General features: G+C 44.2%; 1 protein-coding gene across 1 annotated transcript in view; it reads left to right on the plus strand.

Annotated features, from left to right (window-relative positions):
- Positions 1–5,770: 5,770 nt before the first annotated feature.
- EHMT2 (euchromatic histone lysine methyltransferase 2) overlaps positions 5,771–24,055 on the plus strand; it is a 56,088-nt gene continuing 37,803 nt past the window's right edge. The window contains exons 1-10 of the mRNA XM_015824326.1: positions 5,771–5,860; positions 7,287–7,436; positions 7,515–7,615; positions 10,989–11,061; positions 11,260–11,360; positions 13,697–13,840; positions 18,055–18,201; positions 20,902–21,016; positions 22,053–22,154; positions 23,657–23,802. Coding sequence (XP_015679812.1) covers positions 5,788–5,860; positions 7,287–7,436; positions 7,515–7,615; positions 10,989–11,061; positions 11,260–11,360; positions 13,697–13,840; positions 18,055–18,201; positions 20,902–21,016; positions 22,053–22,154; positions 23,657–23,802 — 1,152 coding nt within the window. The 5' untranslated portion in view covers positions 5,771–5,787. The remainder of the gene's footprint in view (positions 5,861–7,286; positions 7,437–7,514; positions 7,616–10,988; positions 11,062–11,259; positions 11,361–13,696; positions 13,841–18,054; positions 18,202–20,901; positions 21,017–22,052; positions 22,155–23,656; positions 23,803–24,055) is intronic.

Raw genomic sequence — 24,055 nt, forward strand, 5'->3', positions numbered from 1 at the left:
CGTTTGATAAGTGAATCACTGCTTGGTAATATGGTTAAGCGGATCTGGTTTCCCCATTGACTTTGCTGGTCAGAAGGTTGCAAAAGGTGATCACGTGACCCCAGCAACTGTCATAAATGTGAGTCAATTGTCAAGCATCCAAATGTAGATCACGTGAGATGTTGCAGCGGTCATAAGTGTGAAAAATGATCATAAGTCACTTTTTTCAGGGCTGTTGTAACTTTGAATTGTCACTAAATGAATTGTTGTAAGTGGAGGACTACCTGTATTTTACAGACGTTTTCACAGAGTTTCATTTGATGGCCGTTATTTCTGCTCAAGGCAGCATGAACTCTTGCTGATCACATTCACGCAGCTGGTGAAATGAATGACAAAAGCTGCCTTTGGGGAAGGCACTAAACAAGTGTAGACCAGCTGCATAATGATTTCAAGTCTGCCTTGACAGATCCCTGCCATTTTTTTGGCAAAATTTCTGAAGTGGTTTATCATTGCCTGCTTCCTTGGGGTGAAGAGAGGGATTGGCCCAAGTCACCCAGCTGGAGCCCATCACCTCTGGGAGAAACCTTTTCCATTGTTGAATAAATGTTGCCATTAGAGGTTTTTTTTTTCCTGATGCCTAAACAAAATCTACATCCTTGTAATTTCAAATATGCTATTTTTGGCCCTATCTCCTGAAAACAAGATACAACGTTCTTGTCTTTTGCATAATAATTCCTTAAGTATTTGAAGTGTTGTCACAGTCTTCTCTCTGGATTGGTATTCAGTGGGATTTGCCAGTATCCTATTGTCACATCCAAAAGGGGAGAGATACTTGTTTCCCCCTAAATCATCTAAAAGTTCATCCACTCTGGGCATTGGGTAATCATCAGATTTCGCTACTCTGATTTTCTGCCTAATATACCCACAAAAGTGTACCTCACCATTCTAATTTGGCACCAAAACAATGGGCAGAGCACCAGTCACCTACACATGGTTTTATTATGTCCATCTGGAGCATTTTTTCTTCTATCTCAGTTTGTAACCCTTCTTTTTGCCATTCAGGAATCCTGCAGGGATATTGTCTGATTGGTGGGGTTTCCCATGAGTCTATCTTGTGTTCAACTAGAAGAGCTGTGATGGTGCAGTGGTTAGAATGTAGTATTGCAGACTAATTTGGCATTCCACTGCCTTCCATTCTTCTAAGGTCGATAAAATGAAGACCCAGATTGTTAGGGGCTTCTACCAAGGCAGTCTCGGTCTCTCTCTCTCCCTCCCTCCCTCCCTCCCGCCCGCCCTCCCTCTATATATATATTTATGAGAGAGAGAGAGAGTATGTGTGTGTATGTACAGTGTGTGTGTGTGTGTATGTGTGCATGTGTGTAGGTGTTTATGTGTCTATGTGTATTCATCTATCATGATACATGCAAATGTATAAAAATCACAATAGAAATACAAATTATAACTAAAAGTAAAAGATGGAGACGGAAGGCGGGAACTAGGAGATGCTATTAGTTGATCAACTACCTCCAGTTTCATGCTCCCCCATTGGGGTCCCCAGCCTCCTGCAGGCAGTCAAGAGAATGGGAGCCAATCTCACCTCAGGTGCCAAGATATTTCAAAGGACCGGGGCCATGGCAGAGAAGGCCCTTCTCTTGGACCCCACCAGCCGAAATTCCTTGACTGATGGGATCCGCAGCACACCCACTTTGCCACCACCAGTGGGGCAGGCCTGTCCCATATGGGTGGGACAGTTCCTCAAGTAACCTGGACCCTTCTCCATGTCAGTGTGTTTGGTGTAAGATCTGGTAAGAGGTCTGGTTTCCTCAGGCAGGATGTTGGCTAATGTTAGCAAAGTCTACAATCTGCAAGGACCAAACAAACTCCCTCCCTTCCTTTTGCACCCTTTTTAAACCAAGGCTTGTTTTCTTTTCATATAGTGCAGGCATGTCAAACTTGCGACGTCAGATGACATATCAGGACTTTTTCCCCATTTGCCAGCAATGGGGTGGGCGCGGTTTCAGCGTGACACATCCGGCCCGTGGGCCAGCAGTTTGACATGCCTGATATAGTGTATTAAATTGCTTGAGTTTCAGCCACCACCACTTGTGTGGTTGCCCCTTTGTGTAGGATATCCCACAGCTGTCACCACTTTGTCACAGGTTCTTTTATCTATAAAAATAGATAAAAATCTATTTATCTAAACCTGTTTTAAAATCCCAAAGTCAGTGGGCTCCTCAAACCCCAGAGCATCCTTGGCCTTTAGGCAAGTCACACACACACACACACACACACACAGAGAGAGAGAGAGAGAGAGAGAGTCAATTAGTGATATTCACAGTTCTTTCTCACACACTTGCCCAGGTCTGCTCCTAAGCAACTGTGAATTGTCCTTTAGCAGTAGGCCTCACAAACTGTAGTAATCTAGTATTACTACTAGTACAGTAGTAATAGACTACTGCAGTTTGTGAGGCTTATTACTAAAGGACAATATTTCTGTCTGTTAGCCCTAGGCTGCTTCCCATTGCTTTATTTCTACAAAGAAACCACCTTCCCTCTCAGAACAACTCCAACACTACCACACTCCACTGGTTTTTTTTTTCCTACTCAGCTTTTATAGGGTTTGTGTAGTTGCTTGTTACTGGGCAGCTGGGCTGGCTAGGGAAAGGTCTTTAAGGGAGAGGGCCCCATCAGCCCAGATGCTAGCCAGTTTAAAGGAAACTGGACAGCCATTTGTCCGAAATGGTATAGGGTTTCCTGCCTGAGCAGGAAGTTGGACTAGATGACCTCCGAGGTCCCTTCCAACTTTATCATTATTATTATTATTATTATTGTATGTTTCCACCATTTTCTCCAGGTTAAGCCTGGCTAAGTGGCTAAGTGCTTCTCAACTTTAGCCACTTTTAAGATGTGTGGACTTCAACTCCCAGAATTCCCTGCTTTTTGTAGATTCAGGCTATGGTCATCCATTATTTTCTGAAGTGGAAGCCAGAGTAGTGTTTCTCAACCTTGGCAACTTTTAAGATAGTGTCTGTGGAGATTCTCAGTCCTCCAGGTCATGGTTGTCTGAAAGGTGTTTTTTTAAAAGGCAACTGGACTTTGATTTTTTTTATCTTGAGGAAAAGATAAGATACGACTCACTTCCAGAGTTCCCTGTGATGGCTAGGGAATCCTGGGAGTTGAAGTCCACACATCATAAAGTTCCTAAGGTTGAGAAATACTATGCCAGAGGAACAGAAATTGGTAAGAAACTTAGAACCATCCATGATTTGTAGAATGTAGTTCTGTTTGTGGATTTAGAACCAGCAAGAAATAAATCCAGTGAAAATCAATATATATATATATGTGAGCATGCTGAAGAGTACATCTTGGTTGTGTTTCTAACATGCTAATTGTAAAGCTCAGCTAACAAGCTCTGATAGGGAAGCATTTAAACACATTCCATCGACAGCTCTTTGGCTGAAGTTTGCAGCTTATTGAAATATCTGCTACTTTGGATGTCCAGACTCTATAAACTGTAACCTTTTATTTAGACTCTGTTGCAGTCAGCGGCCTCTTCCATAAGCTGCCATGATGCCAAAATGAAAATTCTTACTCAGTTGTCCATACTCTTATGTGCAAAGCACAATCAAAGAAGCAAGATTCAGTTAGATTTTTTAAAATGAGTTTTGATGCCAAGAATTAGGGTATTCCACCCCTTCTTTAGTAATGAAATTAGGTTTCCTGGAAGCTTGTGAATTTTTTTCCCAGAATGGTTGCATGATGGATTAAGAATCTGTTGATTTCCTATGCCTTTAAGAGGATTTGTGTTCAGATGTGCTCCTCCATTTTTTTTCAGTCCTAGCCCGATCTCTCATTGTGATGTCATCAAGCAGCTGCTACCATCACCTATTTGCACCCTGACATTGAATACAAACTACAGTTGTAATTTATGGGGCCCTTGGTGTTTTCTGAGTTTGCTTGCTTGCAAATGTTTCGTGCAACTGGGAAGCATCATCAATGCAAGTGAACATTGGGCTTTTCTCCCTATTTATATACAGCCATTTGCCCTGCCAATGGCGGTGGTGATGTATTGTTTGAAACAGAAGCAGGAAGCAGAAGACAATGCCTTAATTAAGGAACTAATAAGAAGAAAATCACATCCCAACCAACATTGGCAGAGCAAGTAACTGTATATAAACAGGAAGCAAAGCCCACACTCACTAGCACTGACATTGTTATCTAAGATGATTGGGAAGATCACAAATGACATGACCTCGAGACACTGCAACCATAAATACATGCGAGTTGCCAAGCACCTGAATTTTTATCACATGAGAATGGGGACATTGCAAAGGTTGTAACTGTAATCATAAGCTACTTTATTCTGCTGTTATAATTTCAAACTGTCTCTAATCAAATGCTTTTAAGTCAAGGATTTTAGGAGAATTGGGAGACTCCTTATTATCTCACAATTTAGAAGCAACCAAAGGGCTGTGATGGATCTTTTGACTTAAAACTCAATAGGGCAAAATGGAAAGGACCCAAATAAAGCCATCTAGACTACCTGTATTGTTGTAGGGTTGAATTGATAGAACAGGTGAATAGAGCTCAGGTAATTAATTGACAATAAAGTCTGGTTTCATTGGCTAGAGAGAAGAAGGCTTGAATCTAATGTGTTTCATTCCTCTGCGGGGAAATGGGTCAAAAGAATTCTAACACTTTAGCTCAGGTTGGAGAGAAATTAAGGGAGAAAAAAAAAACCAAACCTCATATTTTTGCTGAGGGAGAAGGGGTTGCATCTGAGGGCTTGTTTAGTATAGAATGCATTGAGAAAGTTGTTTTCAGTTGCTTGGGTGTGCATTGCATGCTAGCCTACAATTTAATCATGGTTTTTAAATTATGTCACAGTTTAGGATTGTGCAGAATTTTATAAGCTAAAAACAGTGGTGGTTGTTCCTATAACATAACTAAACCATGACCAGTCAAGGACACAATAGCTTAGTCAGCTTTGTGACTTATATCTCTAATATATAAGGAAATGTTGAATGGAGGTTGGTTGATTGTTGGGGGATTTTTAAATAGCTGAGACTCAAGTCTGATTATAATTAATCTATCACCTTGCTTTCCCACAGTGGTAGATAGCATGCTTGTGATTGGAAACAAAATATAAATAATATGGATATGTGTATAAATTAGCATTTTAAAGATAACAGCATGTTAGTTTTGAAATAAGAGATACGTTCTCCTTCAACTCATTTCAGAACTCTAAAAATACATCTAATTATGTCAACCCCATCAGCTTGGGTGGTCTGGGGAAGTCATTAATGGCCAGGTATAGGCTGACAGTTATCTCCTCTGCAATGAACCATGGTGAGATAAACCATGATTAGTATTTCATGTAAGTTCGGGTAAACATTTGCAAACTAATCTCAACTTGAGTTTTGAATTGCTGTTTCTTTTTCCTCCTCAGGATGATCCCCATCAGGGATTAGCGGGGGCTTCAGCTCTGGTGGAAGCTGAAGCAGGCGAAATAGGTAAGTTTTATGGCGGTCCAAGATTAGAAGTTGGGCGAGGTGCTGCTTTCCTCTGCAGCCCTGATTTGAACCCCACTGACTCCAGAACCCTTTTGGACCCTAAGAGGCTGTGTCTATGTGTCTCTCTCAAGATCCTGAACCCTCCAGAGAAGACTTGGAGCTCTCATCGGAGGCGTCTCCTCGGAGGACCAAAAGCACATTGGGAGGAGTAGGGGATAGCCTCCTGGCCTCCGGCAGAAATGGCGATGATGGAGTCTGGACACAAGCAACTGGGAGTGGAAAAGAAGGAGGATGTATGTCTCCAGAATCAGGAGGCCCCTTGGCTGGCTCAAGCCCTAGTCCCACCCCAGGGAGCAAAGGCCTACCAGGTGAGTCGGGAAGGGGATTGGTGCCTGGGGAGCATGTCAATAGGAAGGTGGTTTTCCTTTGTAGAAAAAAAACCAAGGATTCTCTAGATGACTTTTTTGGCAGGATTATGGTGAGGAGACCTGTAAGGCTGTGGTTGGGTGAGTTCTGTTGGGTGATGTACTATTTTGCATCTCTATTCTCTGGCTGGTGTTGCAGCGGCTGCCGTCTAATTTAGAAGCTTCCTAGACTGAAAATTGGGTATCATATGTTAAGAGGTTGTTTTAGACCAGTGGTAGGCAACCTCGGCTCTTTTATGACTCGTGGACTTCAACTCCCAGAATTCCTGAGCCAGCCAGGAATTCTGCTGGCTCAGGAATTCTGGGAATTGAAGTCCACGAGTCATAAAAGAGCCGAGGTTGCCTACCCCTGTTTTAGACCAACGGGGTCCAGATATAAGTCTGCTCTCAGCTACAGACAGTAGTGGCCAAAATTGTGGAAACCTCTTGGGGAAAGTGTATTTTTGAGGTTTGATGGCTAATAATGCCACTTTTATTTTGGAGTAGTACCATAAAATTATATATCAATGGAAAGAAAATTTAATCAAGAATGTAATGCAACAAAGTTTGTTCAATTATCTGTACTGTATTCTATGAATAGTCGTAGCCAAATAACCAGAAAAAGGAAGCACAACTTGCTTAGGTTGATATCAGGTAGCTTTCCTTCACCTGATTGTAGCCAATGAGCATGAGTGTTTAGAGAGCCAATCAGGTGTCATCTTGCTTTGGAAATGAGCCAATCAGATCACAGTAGGATTCAGTTATTGACCTCAGGTATTGAAGCTGAGAGGAGGACATTTGTCAGTGTATTATGTGATCGATATCAAGTTGGTTGGGTTTTTTTGTGTTCTTTCATTTAGTGAGCTTGTAAAACGTAATAAAATTAAAGTAATGGTGCAAAGAGTTGACTGGTTGCCCAGAAAGCGATGTAAAATAGTATTATTAAGTGAACAAGGCTACAGTTATCAAGAAATTAGAAGAAAAATGGGTGGAAACTTAACCAAAGGTGGCATTTCTACTGTACACTTTTCCCCCAAAGTTTCCACAATTTTGGCCACTACTGTATTTACAAATTTTTTACTTATACATATTTAATATTATTTGTGGCCTGACCCAGCCAGGGGAAGGCACAGTAACACAAGAAATAAAGAGTGATAGGGAAAAAAACCCCACCGTAGTCAATCCAATTGGAAATGCCTGTGATGGACCACCTGCAATCAAATAATCTAGAGCCGAAGTCTTGTTGAAGAAGATTATTTTGCTAGTTCACGAACGGCAATAAGAGTGGCATTTTGTGTGGAACGGTCATGTGGCTTTTCGGTATCTTCATCTCGGTTGCATTCACGTAATCTTGACTGGGTGTCCTAACGTCTCATCCCCTTCTCTTCAGGTCATGCTGCCAAGACTTTCCCATCATCCCCCAGCAAAACAGCTGGGCCCAGCCGAGCCAAGATGTCCCTTACCGGGACCAGCAAGTCCCCAGCTTCTATCCAGAGTTTGGCTATGCGCTTACTAACTATGCCAGGATCACGTCTTCCAGGTGATTCTGGGTCTCCCACAACAGAAGCCCCAGCTGCAGCTCCAGACCCAGATTCGGCCCCAACTCCTGCTCCAGCAGTGGCCTCTCCTCCTGCTCAGCCTTCAGCATCAACCACTGAGGAGGTCAAGCCCAAAGTTCACCGGGCTCGGAAAACAATGTCAAAGCCCAGCAGTGTACAGGTAGGCTTGCAAATGTAGCTTCTGCCCAGGGAGGTGATTCAGAAGATCTGCTGGTTATAATAATAATAATGATGATGATAAAGTTGGAAGGGACCTTGGAGGTCATCTAGTCCAACCCCCTGCTCAGGCAGGAAACCCTATACCATTTGGGACAAATGGCTGTCCAGTCTCCTCTTAAAAACTTCCAGTGTTGGAGCCTTCACCGCTTCTGGAGGCAGGTTGTTCCACTGGTTAATTGTTCTCACTGTCAGGAAGTTTCTCCTTAGTTCTAGGTTGCTTCTCTCCTTGATTAGTTTCCACCCGTTGCTTCTTGTCCTGCCTTCAGGCACTTTGGAGAATAGCTTGACTCCCTCTTCTTTGTGGCAGCCCCTGAGATATTGGAACACTACTATCATGTCCCCCCTCGTCCTTCTCTTTGTTAAACTAGACATACCCAATTCCAGCAACCGTTCCTTATATGTTTTAGATTATATGATTGTGTATACCAGTGTTTGTTGGCAGCTTTAAGATGTGTGGACTTCAATTCCCAGAGTTCCTCAGCCAGCTTGCTAACTGAGGAATTCTGGGATTTGAAGTCCACACATCTTTAAAGTTGCCAAGGTCGAGAAACATTGATGTGCAATGCTCTTTTGGCTACACAGAGAGATGTACTTGGAGATTGGGCTGTCTTTGCTGACAATGATAAGGATAATTTACAGCTATAGATTATTTCAGCAAGGCATTCATTAAACAACTGGGTCCAGAGAAGTTCCCATATCGCTGTGAAAGTTAACCAATGATGACAAATCTTTACATAATGAAGAACAACTTTTGCAAAACCAATGAATATACATATAATCCCACTTTGCCTTTAGGCTGTAGAGTTAATGTGCATCTTATGATTCATTTCAGCAGCTGAACACCATGGATTCTTATTCATGCATTAGATTTTTATCCCATCTTTATTATTTTATAAGTAACTCAAAGGTGGTGATCATACCTAACACTCCTTCCATCTCCTCTTTTTCCCCACAACAACAACAACCCTGTGAGTTGAATTGGGCTGAAAGAGAGTTTCTGGCCCAACGTCACCCAGATGGCTTTCATGCCTAAGGTGGAACTAGAACTCACAGTCTCCTGGCTTCTAGGCCAGCACCTTAATCATTATACCAAGCTGGCTCTCCCCCAAATCACCAAGAGATGCTTTTCGGTGTGTAAATATTTCCTTTGTCTAGAAGATTTGGTGGTTTACACCCTTGAAGTGATCACAGTACTTCTTGCAAGAGAAAAATGGATTGTATGTTTCCCCAAGTGGGGAACTTACAAAAAGTTTGTTTCTTCCAACAACTGATAGCACAACTGGGAGAACTAGCAGCGCAACTTAACATTAATGTATAGCTCAGTGATGGCGAACCTTTTAGAGACCGAGTGCCCAAACTGCAACCCAAAACTCACTTATGTATCGTCGGGTGCCGAGTGGGTGTGGCCCATTGGGTGGGCGTGGCCCATTGGGTGGGCGTGGCTGCGGTAGTAATGGCAGACTGGGTGGGACTAAAAAGTTCAGTCAATCAATTCCAACTTTGCGAGATCTTTTTTTTCCCCGCGAGAAGTTGAAATTGATTGATTGAACCTTTTTTTTTTTTTGCACACGGCGGCAGAGGCCTAAAGCGAAAAGGTTTTATAAAACCCAGCTGAAGGCCTAGGACTGGGGCGACGGCGCGCGTGCCCACAGAGAGGGCTCTGAGTGGCACGCGTGCCATAGGTTCGCCACCACGGGTATAGCTGATCAAAAGCTGTCTAAGAAGCTCCTTATCTGTCCATCCAACCTGATTGTAACACAGCTGCACATCAAGACACAGTTCCTCCTTTCTTTTTCCTAACCTTTCTCTAAACTCAAATACTCAAATAGTATGTCTTCAGTGAATATTGGATTTCTTTTCTTCGTAACCAACAAAATTACAATTGCTTTTGATGCTCAAGAATGACTAATTTTGGAAAAGGATAGGATGGGGTGGAGTGGAGAGTGGAGTGGAACAGAACAGAACAGAACAGAACAGAACAGAACAGAACAGAATAGAATAGAATAGAATAGAATAGAATAGAATAGAATAACAGAGTTGGAAGAGACCTTGGAGGTCTTCTAGTCCAACCCCCTGCTTAGGCAGGAAACCCTAGCCCAGGGGTAGGCAACCTTGGCTCTTTTATGACTCATGGACTTCAACTCCCAGAATTCCTGAGCCAGCCATGCTGAGGAGAAATGGAGAGGTTTCCATGCTGAGCCATGCCGGCTCAGGAATTCTGGGAGTTGAAGTCCACGAGTCATAAAAGAGCCAAGGTTGCCGACCCCTGCCCTATACCATTTCAGACAAATAGATCCTCTGGTTTCGGATCTTTTTATATGGTGTCTTCCGGCTGGGTAGGACTATGATTTCCATTACCCTAAACGGCCATCCTAGAGAAATGGACACGATAGCCCTACATATCTGGTTGGTACTAGGCTGGAGAAGCTGGCTGTGGAATTCTGGGAAATGAAGTCCACTTTTCTTAAAAGGGGCCAAGGTTGAGAAACACTGTTACAGGCCCAAACAGGGATTCTGAATTGTTTTTCTACACAGCTGCAAAATTCCGTTCTGCGCAATATTTGGGCTTGCATGATCATCTTTTTTTCTATTGTATTTCTGCACTGCGTGAGATTTCTGCTAATGCAAATCACGTGAAGTATTAATACCACTTTACAATGCCTTGGTAAGGCCACACTTGGAATACTGCATCCATTTCGGTCACCACGATGTAAAAAAGATGTTGAGACTCTAGAAAGAGTACAGAGAAGAGCAACGAAGATGATTAGGGGACTGGAGGCTAAAACATATAAGGAACGGTTGCTGGAATTGGGTATGTCTAGTTTATCGAAGAGAAGGACGAGGGGGGACATGATAGCAGTGTTCCAATATCTCAGGGGCTGCCCCAAAGAAGATGGAGTCAAGCTATTCTCCAAAGCGCCTGAAGGCAGGACAAGAAGCAACGGGTGGAAACTAATCAAGGAGAGAAGCAACCTAGAACTAAGGAGAAACTTCCTGACAGTGAGAACAATTAACCAGTGGCACAACCTGCCTCCAGAAGCGGTGAATGCTCCAACACTGGAAGTTTTAAAGAAGAAACTGGACAGCCATTTCTCCCAAATGGTATAGGGTTTCCTGCCTGAGCAGGGGGTTGGACTAGATGACCTCCAAGATCCCTTCCAACTTTACTATTATTATTATTATTATTATTATTATTATTATTATTATTATTATTATTATTATTATTATTATTATATTGATGGGGCTATATCTAAAAAATAATGAAATCCTCACTGTACGGATGATCGGCCTTCCTTTTCTCCTTCCCCCCCAAGGTGCCTGAAAAAAGGGTCTCAGAAATGTTGCATTTCCGTGTCTCGGATGACTTGAGAAGCCTCATAGAACCAGGTACGGAGCCCTTGGATTTTAGAAGGGCTGGTATGGAAATATATTTGGGACTAAAAGCATTGGCTAGAGCAGATTGCTCAACCTAGTCTTCTACGCCTGCTGGAGATTCTGGGAGTTGTGGTCCCGTCACTGGGCGGTAGAGGGGGTTGTTAAGTCTACTGGATTCTAATTTCATTCTTTTTCCTTCTCTTTCTAAAGAAGAACCTGCGAAGCACAGGAAATACGATTACATGGCAGATGCGTTGCACAAAAGGATTCCCCTCTCACTTCAGCGGTCAAGTCCCAGGGCTACCACAGAGGTGCGTCCCTTCCTTTGAAAGGCTTAGTGGAGGGGTCTTCAAACTCAGCCCTTTTATGACTTGTGGACTTCAACTCCCAGAATTCCTCAGCCAGGCACGCGTGCCTGGCTGAGGAATTCTGGGAGTTGAAGTCCACAAGTCATAAAAGGGCCGAGTTTGAAGACCCCTGAGATAGAGGAAATAGAGGCACGGAATGGGACAACTCGCTTCAGCCAATTCGCTGCAGGACAATTCCAACAATTCAATTTACTTCGTTAAAATAATTTTAAAAATAAAGTTTAATTTTTGCCATTTACATTTTATTTTGTCCCTTCTTTGGCATCCTTTCTATCATGATTCTAGGGCAGTGGTGGCGAACCTTTTAGAGACCGAGTGCCCAAACTGCAACCCAAAACCCACTTATGCATCGTCGGGTGCCGGGTGGGTGTGGCCCATTGGCTGGGCGTGGCTGTGGTGGTAACGGCAGACTGGGTGGGACTAAAAAGTTCAATCAATCAACTCCAACTTTGCAAGATCTGTTTTTTTCCCCGCGAGAAGTTGAAATTGACTGATTGAACCTTTTTTTTTTTGTACACGGCGGCAGAGGCCTAAAGCGAAAAGGTTTTATAAAACCCAGCTGAAGGCCTAGGACTGGGGTGACGGCGTGCGTGCCCACAGAGAGGGCTCTGAGTGCCGCCTCTGGCACCCGTGCCATAGGTTCGCCACCACTGTTCTAGGGGGACTATTGGTGTGACTCTTGTCCTGCGGCAAGCTGTTCTGCGGCGAGTTGGCCACGGCGAGTTGTCATAGACCAGGGGTCTTCAAACTTGGCCCTTTGATGACTTGTGGACTTCAAGGAATTCTGGGAGTTGAAGTCCACAAGTCGTAAATGGGCCAAGTTTGAAGACCCCTGGCTTAGTGGTTCTCCTAAGGACCAAAGGTTGAGTTTAAGGACCACCTACCTATTGGATTAAAGGATTTATCTGCATGAGTGATAATGCGTTTCAAACTGTGTCTTAATTGAATAAAGAGCAGGAGCACCGGGAAGAAGAGAGAAAAGCTCACTGATTTTAAGGTGATGCAGAGATGCATCCCAGGAAAAATTGCAGGAAACGTATCGGCAGATCCGGGTGTTAAAATTGTCTAAGGAAGCCCTGATAGTAACTGGGAAAGGTAGACTTGCTGATAATACAGGTAGTCCTCGACTTACAACAGTCCATTTAGCGACTGTTCAAAATTACAACAGCACTGAAAAGGGTGACTGAAGACCATTTTTCACACTTAACGACCGTTGCAGCATCCCCATAATCACGTGATCAAAATTCAGACTTTTGGCCACTGACTCATATTTATGACGGTTTCAGTGTTGTGGGCTCATGTGGTCATCTTTTGGGACCCTGACAAGCCAAGTCAATGGGGAAGCCAGAATCACTTAACAACCATGTTACTAACTTAACAACAGCAGTGATTCACTAAACAACAGTGGCAAGAAAAGTCATAAAATGCGGCACAATTCACTTAACAACTGTCTCACTTAGCCACAGAAATTTTGGGCTCAATTGTGGTCGTACGTTGAGGACTATCTATATGTCTCTGTAGCTAGTCTGGTGTACTTTATTTGTAAACTTGAAAAATTTAAAACGAATGCACTATTCTGTGAAATAAGGCCAGATTCCGGGCAGGGGAAATTCTGGGAGTTGAAGTCCACCCATCTTTTAAAGTTGCTGAGTTTGCGAAACATTTTCAGAGTTGTTCTCCTGCACGTCTTTTATTTTGCACGGCTTCGGTGCCAGCCTTTGAGAAGTAACTCCTACAGTAGAAAAGCAGAAAGCATCTCCTCCTTCTTAAGCAGTGGTTCGCAACCTGTGGGTCGGGACCCCATTTGGGGTCGATCGACCATTTCACGGGGGTCGCCAAGCAAGGCTGTCCGCCATTTTTTTTGTCCGCCATTTTTTTGTCCGCCATTTTTCCCCTTTTCCGGCGGGTGCCTTACCTCCCTTGGGCTGGGCCAGCTGGTGGTCGGCCTGCTCCGTCTCTGCCGCTTGCCAGCTACGCCTCGGCTGGCGCAGGGGGTGGAACCACACATGCGCGGCGCTCCCGGGCAGGGAAAGTCCTCAACTTACGACCGGTTGGGTAGTCCTTAACTTACGACCGGTTTAGTCCTCGACTTACAACTGGTTTAGTCCTCGACTTACGTCCGGTTTAGTCCTCGACTTACGACCGGTTGGGGTCGCGGCATTAAAAAGGTTGAGAACCACTGTTCTTAAGTAACCCTAACTGCAGTCTTTAGCAACGCCACATCTCACATAAAAATAATCCTTCATCAGTTTTTAATGAAAGTCCATCCTTTGCCACAGATTACAGTGACGGAAGAGATGACGGCTCCAGCTACAGCCTCGCAGGAGGATGGAGGCCAAGAATGGGAGACTGAAGTGGGCGATGACTTCAGCCTTTTCTATGACAGCTACTCTGTGGATGGCCACATCGATTCGGACAGCAAGGTAGGAAGAATAAGTTTGTAGGTGGCATCTGGGTCCTCAAAAATTGTCTTGTATGTACCCCAATTTACAACCTAAGTGTTGGAGATGTGGAAATTTAGATGCATCTTATTTTCGTATTTGGTGGACATGTAGGGAAGTTAAAGCATTTTGGATTAAGATATGGTGGAATACTCAAAATATTTTTAAGCAAAAGATAAAAGTTTAAGCCGCAGATATTTTTGTTGGGTTTTATGGAAGACTTGGATGCAAAAGAAATGGAATTGATGTTGAACTTTATAACTGCTGCAACACTATTAGTAGCTCAATATTGGAAAACGGAACGTTTACCTATTATAGAAAAATGGTCACTTAAAGTCTCGAATTTAGCAGAAATGGCCAAGATTTCCACTTATGTGAAGGATCACTCGCAAGAAAGATATATTTTGGTTTGGAGAAGATGGATAGATTATATTGAGCGTAAATATGGGACTAAAAAATATCATTTGGTTTTTGAGTAAATTTTAGAGTATTATTGTTGTACAAAGGTTAGAATATTTTATTTAGTATTATTTTTAATTATTAAAGTGTTATTATTATTGTTTTTAATAATTGTACTGTTTAAAAGAGAGTTAAAGGAGGTTATAGATATGTTATCTTAATAGTTGATTAATGTTAATTAGAGTATGATTATGTTATTGTTAACCCTGTGATTGGCACTGGGAAGTGAGGGGGGAGGGAGGGGGGGTGGAAGGGTGGGAAGGGGAAGGGGGGGATTTATATTGTAAAATTTTATAAAATTTTCAATTAAAAAAAAAGAATAAGATGGTGCCCGTCTGATTCAACTGAGGCGTTTCTCAAGCTTGGCGAGTTGAAGATGCGTGGACTTCAACTCCCAGAATTCCCCAGCCAGCATGACTGGCTGGGGAATTCTGGGAATTGAAGTCCACGCATCTTCAACTCGCCAAGGTTGAGAAACACTTTATTAATCCCTTAAGACTCATTCAAGGAGTTTAGGATGGTGCAACTTACTGAAAAATTTAACCCCTTTGTGCAACTGCCAGGATCGGGCTTTTAGTAACCCAGCCCAGGGTGCTGAGGCTTCTCTTGGATTTGGGAGGTGTCCTTTAAATTTCCCAGAATGCCGTTGCGTTAAAGGCATTGTGGAGAATTACAGTGATTCCTTTTGCCCACTGGTGCTGCCTCTCAAGCTAGACAATCCCTTCCTTTATCTTGTGGTTTCTTGGTACAGTCAGCCAGATGTTCAGACTGGATTTGACAATTTTGTCCACCTACTGAGTCCTTCCCCAAGGACCTAGGATAGGCAGATGTGGATGTTTGATGATGATACAGATACTGTCTCTGGTTGTAAGCTGTTCATATTTATTTTTATGAGATTTATATCCTGCCTTTCACGCCATTCCAGTTGGTGCATCCACTTCCTATTTTCCCCACAAAAACAACAACAACAACACTGTGAAGTTGTTGGGCGGGGAGAAAGAGACTCAGCCCCAAATCATCCAGCTGGCTTTTGTGCATCATGGAATACAAGAACTCACGGTCTCCCAGTTTCTAGTCCAGCACCTGAACTAGATCAAATTACAGGTGGTCTTTGCTTAGTGACCACTCATTCAGTGGCCAGTCAAACTTATGAATCAATGAACAAGTAGCCTGGTCCTGAGACTCTGGTGTCTTGCCATTCTGTTGGAGGGGGGGAAGAGGAGGCACTTTTTCAGTAACAGCATGGGAATTAGAGAGGGGGATCGTCTTCGGAGACAAGACAGATTCCCTCTCGGCCGGTTCCAGCCTGACTCCAAGGTGGCTGCACCTTGAGGATGACCCATTATCAGACTTGTACCTCAGCGTTCTCAAAACAACTTTGCAGCAATATATTGACTGCCGGTGGTCAGGGTGAGGGGGTGAGGTGGGTTTTGGAATGGAAAGAATTACTTTGTGCTTTGCGCAGGACTGTTAGATTCGGCCTGACTTTACTGCAATCACTTTCTCTAAAAGTTCTTTTGATGAATCCTATGCAGTCAAGAGTCATGCTTTCCTGAGAAGACTGGCTGTCACAGTGTCCCTACTGTTATGATTTGCTTAAGTATAGCAGCCGGGAACGCCAGTTTCTGTCACTAAGCAGCACCGTCATGTGTTTTATGATGATGTTGCTTAGCGATGGATAATAATAATAATAATAATAGTAGTAGTAGTAGTAGTAGTAAAGATGGAAGGGACCTTGGAGGTCATCTAGTCCAACCCCCTGCTCAGACAGGAAACCCTATACCATTTCGGACAAATGGCTGTCCAGTCTCTTCTTAAAAACTTCCAGTGTTGGAGCATTCACCGCTTCTGGAGGCAGGTTGTTCCACTGGTTAATTGTTCTAAGGAAGTTTCTCCTTAGTTCTAGGTTGCTTCTCTCCTTGATTAGTTTCCATCCGTTGCTTCTTGTCCTGCCTTCAGGCTCCAGTCCCAATTGTTGTCGTTAACTGAGGACCAGGTGCTTAAGAGATCTCTTATAGAGAAACAAAATATTGCAGGGACTCCCTTACAGAGCTATATGGGACTTCTTTTAAAAGTTTGAAATTCCAACTTTGGATACATGTTTTGTATCTCTTTCCCTTCTCTTTCTGTTTTTTTTTTTTTTTGTGAAAAATGTCAGTAGACCTGGGAAATCCCCCCCCCCAAAGATTAGATACCTGTGCCATTGTCCAATCAGACGGAGTAATCTGAAAGATGATTTCAGTGGCCTGAATAAATTTTGCAAAACGAGACCTGTACAATTTCTTATTTTGGATGTTTTATTTTGCCCCTTCCTCGGAACAGGGAGGAGATACATTAGCGCAGGGCTTTTCAACCAGTGGTACGGGTACCACCTGTGGTACATTGGCACCTGGCAGGTGATACGCGACCATCCTAGAAAAGTAGCGGGGGAGGGGAATGAGCTGAACCGTTGGCAGCACTGCACAAGCCTGAGCGAGAGAAGGCTGGAGCTGCAGGGCTGTCAGGGCTCAGCGGAAGTGCCAGGATCAGTGCCAGGCTCCAGCTGGAGCTCTGCGCTGATCCTGGTGCTTCTGCTGAGCCCTGAAGAAGCACCAATCAGCTGGAATGTTGCAGCATCACCAGGGTCTTGTGATTTACATTCAGATGCTTGGCAACTGATTCATATTTATGACGGTCACAGTGTCCCAGGGTCATGTGGAGTGACCAAAACCTGCTGCAACCACCCAGCAGACGGGGGAAATAAAAATCAAACACCCCCCACCCTCACCCCCGCTGCCAATCCTCAACAGAAATGCTCACAACAATGAAAACCTCAGACAGGAGGAAGAGCACCACCGGGCAGGCAGGTAGGTGTCTTGCTCGGCTGTGCCTTGGGGGGCCCTTTTTTCAGTGCCATTGTAACTTCGAACAATCACTAAGCGAACTGTTGTAAGTCAAGGACTACCTGTACTTTATCACTTTTTTCCTTTTTTTTTTTTTTTGACCCCTTGCTAGGCGACTGGTGGTACTCGGATGTTGCCATATCCTAAAAGTGGTACAATGGGTGAAAAGGTTGAAAAGCCCTGCACTAGCGAACCGGAAGCAGATCCCTTGCAGATTCAATTTAGTGCCCTTTGACTTTAGAGATATCAAAGGGCTTTGTTCATAGGTTTCTCTATTAAAGTTGCAGTCAGGAGGACTCAAATCTTATTGTGGAAAGAAACATGGAAATCTTAGAACAGAGGTCCTCAACCTTTTGAGCACCAGGGACCGGTTCCGTGGAGAGAGGTTTTTCTGCAGACCGGAAGGGGCGTGGTTTCATGTACTTCCTGCATCCCGCGGATGGGGCTTTGCTTGTTTGCACGGACCGGTTTCTGGCTTGCCGTGGCCCGGTGCCAGTCCACGGACTGGGGGTTGGGGATCCCTGTCTTAGAAGACTACATTGAACAGCAATGCAACATTCAGTGTTTGTTTTTTCTTAGTTTTCCCTTCATGTCATAAATAACAAGGATGAGCTTAATGTGGCAGTTAACGAACAGCTATTCCTTTAGGAAAACAGCTGGTTAGGTATACCTTCAGAATATTTATCCCTGAAAGATTATTCCAGATATTTTTGGGGGGATCCTTACATATAGGACATTCCATCAGGATAAGAAGACTTGATAGGAGCTCTGGTTGGAACTGAAAGCAGGATTTCCAATTTTACTTTTCTTTTCCCCTCCTCATTGTTTTAATTCATTCATTTATTTTGGTTACAGTCTGACGTAGATGTTACTGGAGAACATATGAGTGAGGAAGAGGAAGAAGAAGAGGAGGAGGAGGAAGAGGAGGAAGAAGAAGAGGAAGAAGAAGAAGAGGAAGAAGATGAAGATGACGAGGAAGAGTCAGGAAACATCTCTGATAGGGTGAGTTGACACTCATCTGGGTCGGATAGGGATTTATTCTCGGCGACCCCCTCGGTTTATTTATTTCTAAGATTTCTGTTAATCACTTTGTGGAATTCAGACCTGCCACTTCTAATGCACAGATGTTAATATTTTGATACGTTGGGCCCATTTTGGTTTAGAGGTCTCTTGTTTTATATCAGTGTTACAATTAATTGCAATATCTAATTCTGTCAATTGCTACTTCTTTTTATGTCCACCATGCTTGGTTACAAGTTGATAAGTATTGCTACTAAATGTCTATGGAGATTCTCAGTCATCCAGGTCATGGTTGTCCCAAAGGTACTTTTTTCAAAAAGGCAACTGGACTTTGTTTTTGTTTTTTCCCTTGAAGACATCTGGCTTCTCATCCTAGAACTAAAGAAGCTTCTTGAATGAGAAGTGAAACCTCTTCAAGGAAAAACAAAGTCCAAGTTGCCTTTTTGGGGGGAAAAAAAAGCACCTTTGGGATATTGCTACTAAACTCCTAATTTGCACTCTCGGGCCCAAAAGCACAAGACCTGTTTGCAGCTTTCAAGCAAGAGTTGCCCACCTCTGATTTGTCACTCAGTCACATGTACAGGTAATCCTCGACTTATGACCACAATCGGAACCGGAACTTCCATCACTAAGTGATGTAGCGAGTGACACTTCATTTTATGACCTGTCAGAACAGTGATGGCAAACCTTTTAGAGACCGAGTGCCCAAAAATCGCCCCCCACCCCCGTTCCCGCTCTGCCCTACCCACTGGGCCACCCACCACCTCCACGGCCTGCCACAGATCACCCAGGCAGCCCAGCAGCACCATGGCGGCCACGCCCTCCACCCATGCCCCGCAGCATCATCTGTGTGCGACGGGGCACAAGGTCGGAGTCTTGTCCCCGCTGCTTGGCTACCATGTCCTTGGCTGTAATGCTTCGCGTGGGCCATGCCCAGGGGTGACTCTCCTCTGGGGGGGGGCTGCTGGTGAGGGGGCCGTGGGAGGAGGCGGGGCTGGGGAGACGGTGCGTGTGCCCACAGAGAGGGCTCCGAGTGCCGCCTCTGGCACCCGTGCCATAAGTTCGCCACCACTGTGTCAGAACATGCACAGTCTTATTGTGCTGAGGTAACCCAGGAGTAAATGCAGTACACAGTGGTTTGTATCAGATGTGATTTATATTACACTATATCTACAAATATACACTAGAAATAAAATACATACACGTGGTGAAACAGCAGCTCCAATACACAGCAGTTACAGCAGTCAAACGGACGAGAGAGGAAAAACTCCAGTAAAAAAACCTCCCCTTTTATACTCAGCCTCTTAAAGGCACAGACACAGACCCTGCCGAGTCATTCCTAATATTGCATCATCCTATCATTGCATCACCCACATTACATTACATCTTTACATAAGCTGTTTAGCTGTTAAATTATTATCCTGACACGACCGTTTTTACCCTGTGGTTAAGCGAATCATCACCTCGTTAACTGAATCACATGGTCATTCTGGCTTCCCTCCTTGACTTTACTTGTTGGAATCCCGTGCAGTATTGCAGATTGACACTGCCCACGGTCGGCAGTTCGATCCTGACCAGCTCAAAGTTGACTCGGCCTTCCGAGGTCAGTAAGATGAGGACCCAGATTGTTGGGGGAACGATATGCTGACTCTGTAAACTGCTTAGAGCAGTGTTTCTCAACCTTGACAACTTTAAGGCATGTGGACTTCAACTCCCAGAATTCCACAGCCAGCATTGCTGGCTGTGGAATTCTGGGAGTTGAAGTCCACATGCCTTAAAATTGTCAAGGTTGAGAAACACTGGCTTAGAGGATGCTGTAAAGCACTGTGAAGCGGTATATAAGTCTAAGTCAGTGGTTCTCAACCTTTTTAATGCCGCGACCCCAACCGTTCGTAAGTCGAGGACTAAACCGTTCGTAAGTCGAGGACTAAACTATTCGTAAGTCGAGGACTACCCAACCGGTCGTAAGTCGAGGACTTTCCCTGCCCGGGAGCACCGCGCATGCGTGGTTCTGCCCCCTGCGCCGGCCGTGGTTCCGCCCCCTGCCGCTTGCCATAGCTGGCAAGCGGCAGAGACGGAGCAGGCCGACCACCAGCTGGCCCAGCCCAAGGGAGGTAAGGCACCCGCCGGAAAAGGGGAAAAAAATGGCGGACAAAAAAAATGGCGGACAGCCTTGCTTGGCGACCCCCATGAAATGGTCAATCGACCCCAAATGGGGTCCCGACCCACAGGTTGAGAATCACTGGTCTAAGTGCTATTGTTATTGCTATTGCTATAAATGGTGACCCCAGAACATTGCAACTGTCATAAATACATAGTGGTTGCCACGCACTCAATTTTGATCACGTGACCACAAGGATGCTGTGACAGTCATAAGCGCAAGGACCAGGCATAAGTCACTTTTTCAACACCATGGCAACTTTGGTTCTTAAATGAATGGTCATAAGTTGAGGACTGCCTATAATTCTAACAGGAAGTTGGCTTGTAATAGATTAGGCTCTTTACCTATTTAGACCAAGATCCGTGCAGTAGCCTCCTGTAGACAGACCCATTGTGTCATGGTTCCGACAGATGAAACTCTTCAAAGAACTTCGAGGCATTGTTTACCTTAAAAAATCTTGTTCCTGGCCCTGATCTGTGGCCCTGCTCATCTGGGGCTCTTCTGTTTTTCTTGTCCTCTAGAGCACTGCCTCCAGCTCCAAACGTAAAGCCCGAAAGCGTTGGCGGCACGACAGTCCATGGATCAAGCCATCCCGAAAACGCAAACGCAAAGAGCCGCATCCCACGGAAAACACAGGTGATTCTCTGTCAGGGCTAACCAAATCTGGAATGCGGAACTTATTCTCTCTCTCCCTTTGCGATGGTGTTTTTCTGCCGTGGCAACTTTAAGATGTATGGACTTCAACTCCCAGAATTCCCCAGCCAGCAGAATGCGGAAAAGAAAGACACGATACCTCTGGATTTTGATGGGGAAGCTTGCTGGAGGTTACGACAGAAAAATCACTCTTTTAAGAAGATGCTGGTCTTTTGTTGGTAGAACCTTCCTTTGGAAGGACCCAGAAATAGCTGTCTTAAAAAGATAGTTAAAAAGAGATGTGTGGTTTAGCTAGGACTACGGCAGATAGGTACCTTCTGTCGACTCCCAACATTCATTTCAAGTCTGATCAAGATCTCAAATCATTTGGGAGCCCGAGATTAGAAGATGTTGACTTGTTTCATTTTTCTTTCGCAGAGTTTTGGGGGGGATAGGTGAGAAGTTCTCTCTCATTGTGTCCATTATGGTAACTTGCTGGGCAGGTTGTACTGCAGTTTGAGTGATTGACTCAAGGTCTTCAGCTGAGGTTCATGTCTGAATAGGGATTTGAACCTAGGTCACCTTGGGCCTAGTCTTCATCCCACTTAACCACTAAGGAAGGCATCAATCTACTCCCTAACAATCTGTTTTGAGGAGATAGAAGATAGGACTAAATAATAATAATAATAATAATAATAATAATAATAATAATAATAATAATAATATAATAATAATAATAATAATAATAATAATAATAATAATAATAATAATAATAATAATAATAATAATAATAATAATAATAATAAAGTTGGAAGCAGTGAATGCTCCATCAGTGAAGGTTTTTAAGAAGAGACTGGATAACCATTTGTCTGAAATGGTATAGGGTTTCCTGCCTGAGCAGGGGGTTGGACTAGATGGCCTCCAAGGTCCCTTCCAACTTTATTATTATTATTATTTGGATTACGAACAAAATATAATAATAATATTCATGTGCTTTTCGTGGTCGGGGACACTCCTTATTCTCTGTTTCCTTCCTTAGGTCTGAATGGGGGCCCATCAACCACCCAGAGCGAGTATACGGAGGTGCCTCTTGGCTGCCTGGAGCTGCCTAACGAGGTGGCACTGTCCCCCAACAATGCCGGTGTGTGTCCATCCATCCCTCCTCTACCTTTGGAGCAGCAGGGTTCAATACTTCAAGCTGTGTTGCCTTGGGAGGGTAGTTTTGAGCGTATATATTTTCCTTTTTTTAAGAGGGACTTTGTTCACAACTTTCACTGTACTATGCAGGTGAGAAACGTTGGCTATTGAAGCAAAGCTATTGTGGTATATCTGACTATCAGACCCAGAGGAAAGAGAGTGGGCTTGGGATACCTTTTGAACATTGCCTTCTCCCAAATAATCTTATTGCTGTCTTTTTTTACAACTTGGGCTTCCTCCACTGCATCTGCTACCTCGACAGCAAATCATCCTGGATCATTGGTGGCTCATCGTTCATGGACCCATAAGTTGAGCAGAGCCTGGAAGCTCAGGGGAAGGGGCGCTGTTGAGAAGGATGGTGTTGATTTAAGACCCCAGAGTTGGAAGATGGGAAGTTGCAACTGGAGCTGTAGGTTGACCTCCACCTCTTAAGCTAGTGTAGCTAAGAGCTTGGGTGGCGCAGTGGTTAAAGTGCAGCATTGCAGGCAAACTCTGCCCACAGCATGGAGTTTCATCCTGACAGGGCTCAAGGTGGACTCAGCCTTCCATCCTTCCGAGTAAGATGAGGACCCAGATTGTTGGGGGCAATATGTTGATGCTATAAACTGTTTAGAGAAGGCTGTAAAGCACTGTGAAGTGGTGTTTAAGTCTTAACGTGCTAGTGCTATTGACTCACCCTTCCAAGGTTGGTAAAATGAGGACCCAGATTGTTGGGGGGCAATATGCAAATAATGCTTACATTGTAAACTGCCCAGAAAGTGCTGTTAAAACATTACCGAGCAATATATAAGCCTAAATGCTATTGCTTGTGTAGTGCCTTCATGTGCTATAGAACAATTAATTTTCCCAAGAGGCCACATGAAAAACCAGGACAGTTGTGGAAGGCTGAACCAATAAGGTGCGAAAGTGTGTAGGCAGGCATGCAGGTATATATGTAAATTGGGGGAAAAAATAGTCACCTTCAAAACCAATCCATGTGGGTCAGACAGGGACAGCAAAAGGCCAAATTTAGCCCTGGGGGCATAAAATGCTCAGGTCTGTTGTAGAAGTTGCTCTCCAATTGCCAGTGTTGAAGAACAGGTGCATTAGTGTTTGTACATGGAGAGGCTGCCATCTTCTCTTCAAACTCAAGGCACAGGTGTCTAAAGATTTAGACCAGGGGTCTCCAGCCTTGGCCAACTTTATGACTTGTGGACTTCAACTCCCAGAATTCCTCAGCCAGCTGGGATCACGGTCCTTGGATCATGGCTGTCTGAGGAATTCTGGGAGTTCTGAAGTCCACAAGTCGTAAAGCTGCCAAGATTGGGGACCCCGATTTAGAGCATCTAATAAACTTTGGGATGCCCAATGGATAGAGCTTGACCTAGATGGGCAAAGAACATGGACCCGCATGGCTGACAAGTAGGCCTTCCAGGAGACACATCATGTCCTTCTCCCTCTTCCCAGGTGTGTCTAATGAGACGAGTTCGCTGGAAACCGAACGCTTTGAGGAACTTCCGTTATGTTCCTGCCGCATGGAAGCCCCAACCATTGAGCGGCTTAGCCAGCAGGCTGGAAATCAATGCATGGCAACCGAGAGTGCTGATGGGGAGGTAAGCCAGGATGGAGAGTCTGGAAGGAAGAAGCTCCAGATGGTTTTATTTAAGTACTTTCCATTTTGCCCTATTGATTTTTTAAGTCAAAACATTCATTGCGGCCTCTCTGTTGCTTCTAAATAATAATAATAAGGGTTCTGTGTAATGCAAGTAGTCCTCAACCCAATTTTAAGCTGATCTTTGATATTAAGTTTTAGCTCAGTGGTTCTCAACCTGTGGGTCGGGACCCCATTTGGGGTCGATCGACCAT

The sequence above is a fragment of the Protobothrops mucrosquamatus genome, unplaced genomic scaffold (genome assembly GCF_001527695.2).
Source record: "Protobothrops mucrosquamatus isolate PMUCROS unplaced genomic scaffold, P.Mucros_1.0 scaffold2204, whole genome shotgun sequence".
Lineage (NCBI taxonomy): Eukaryota > Metazoa > Chordata > Lepidosauria > Squamata > Viperidae > Protobothrops > Protobothrops mucrosquamatus.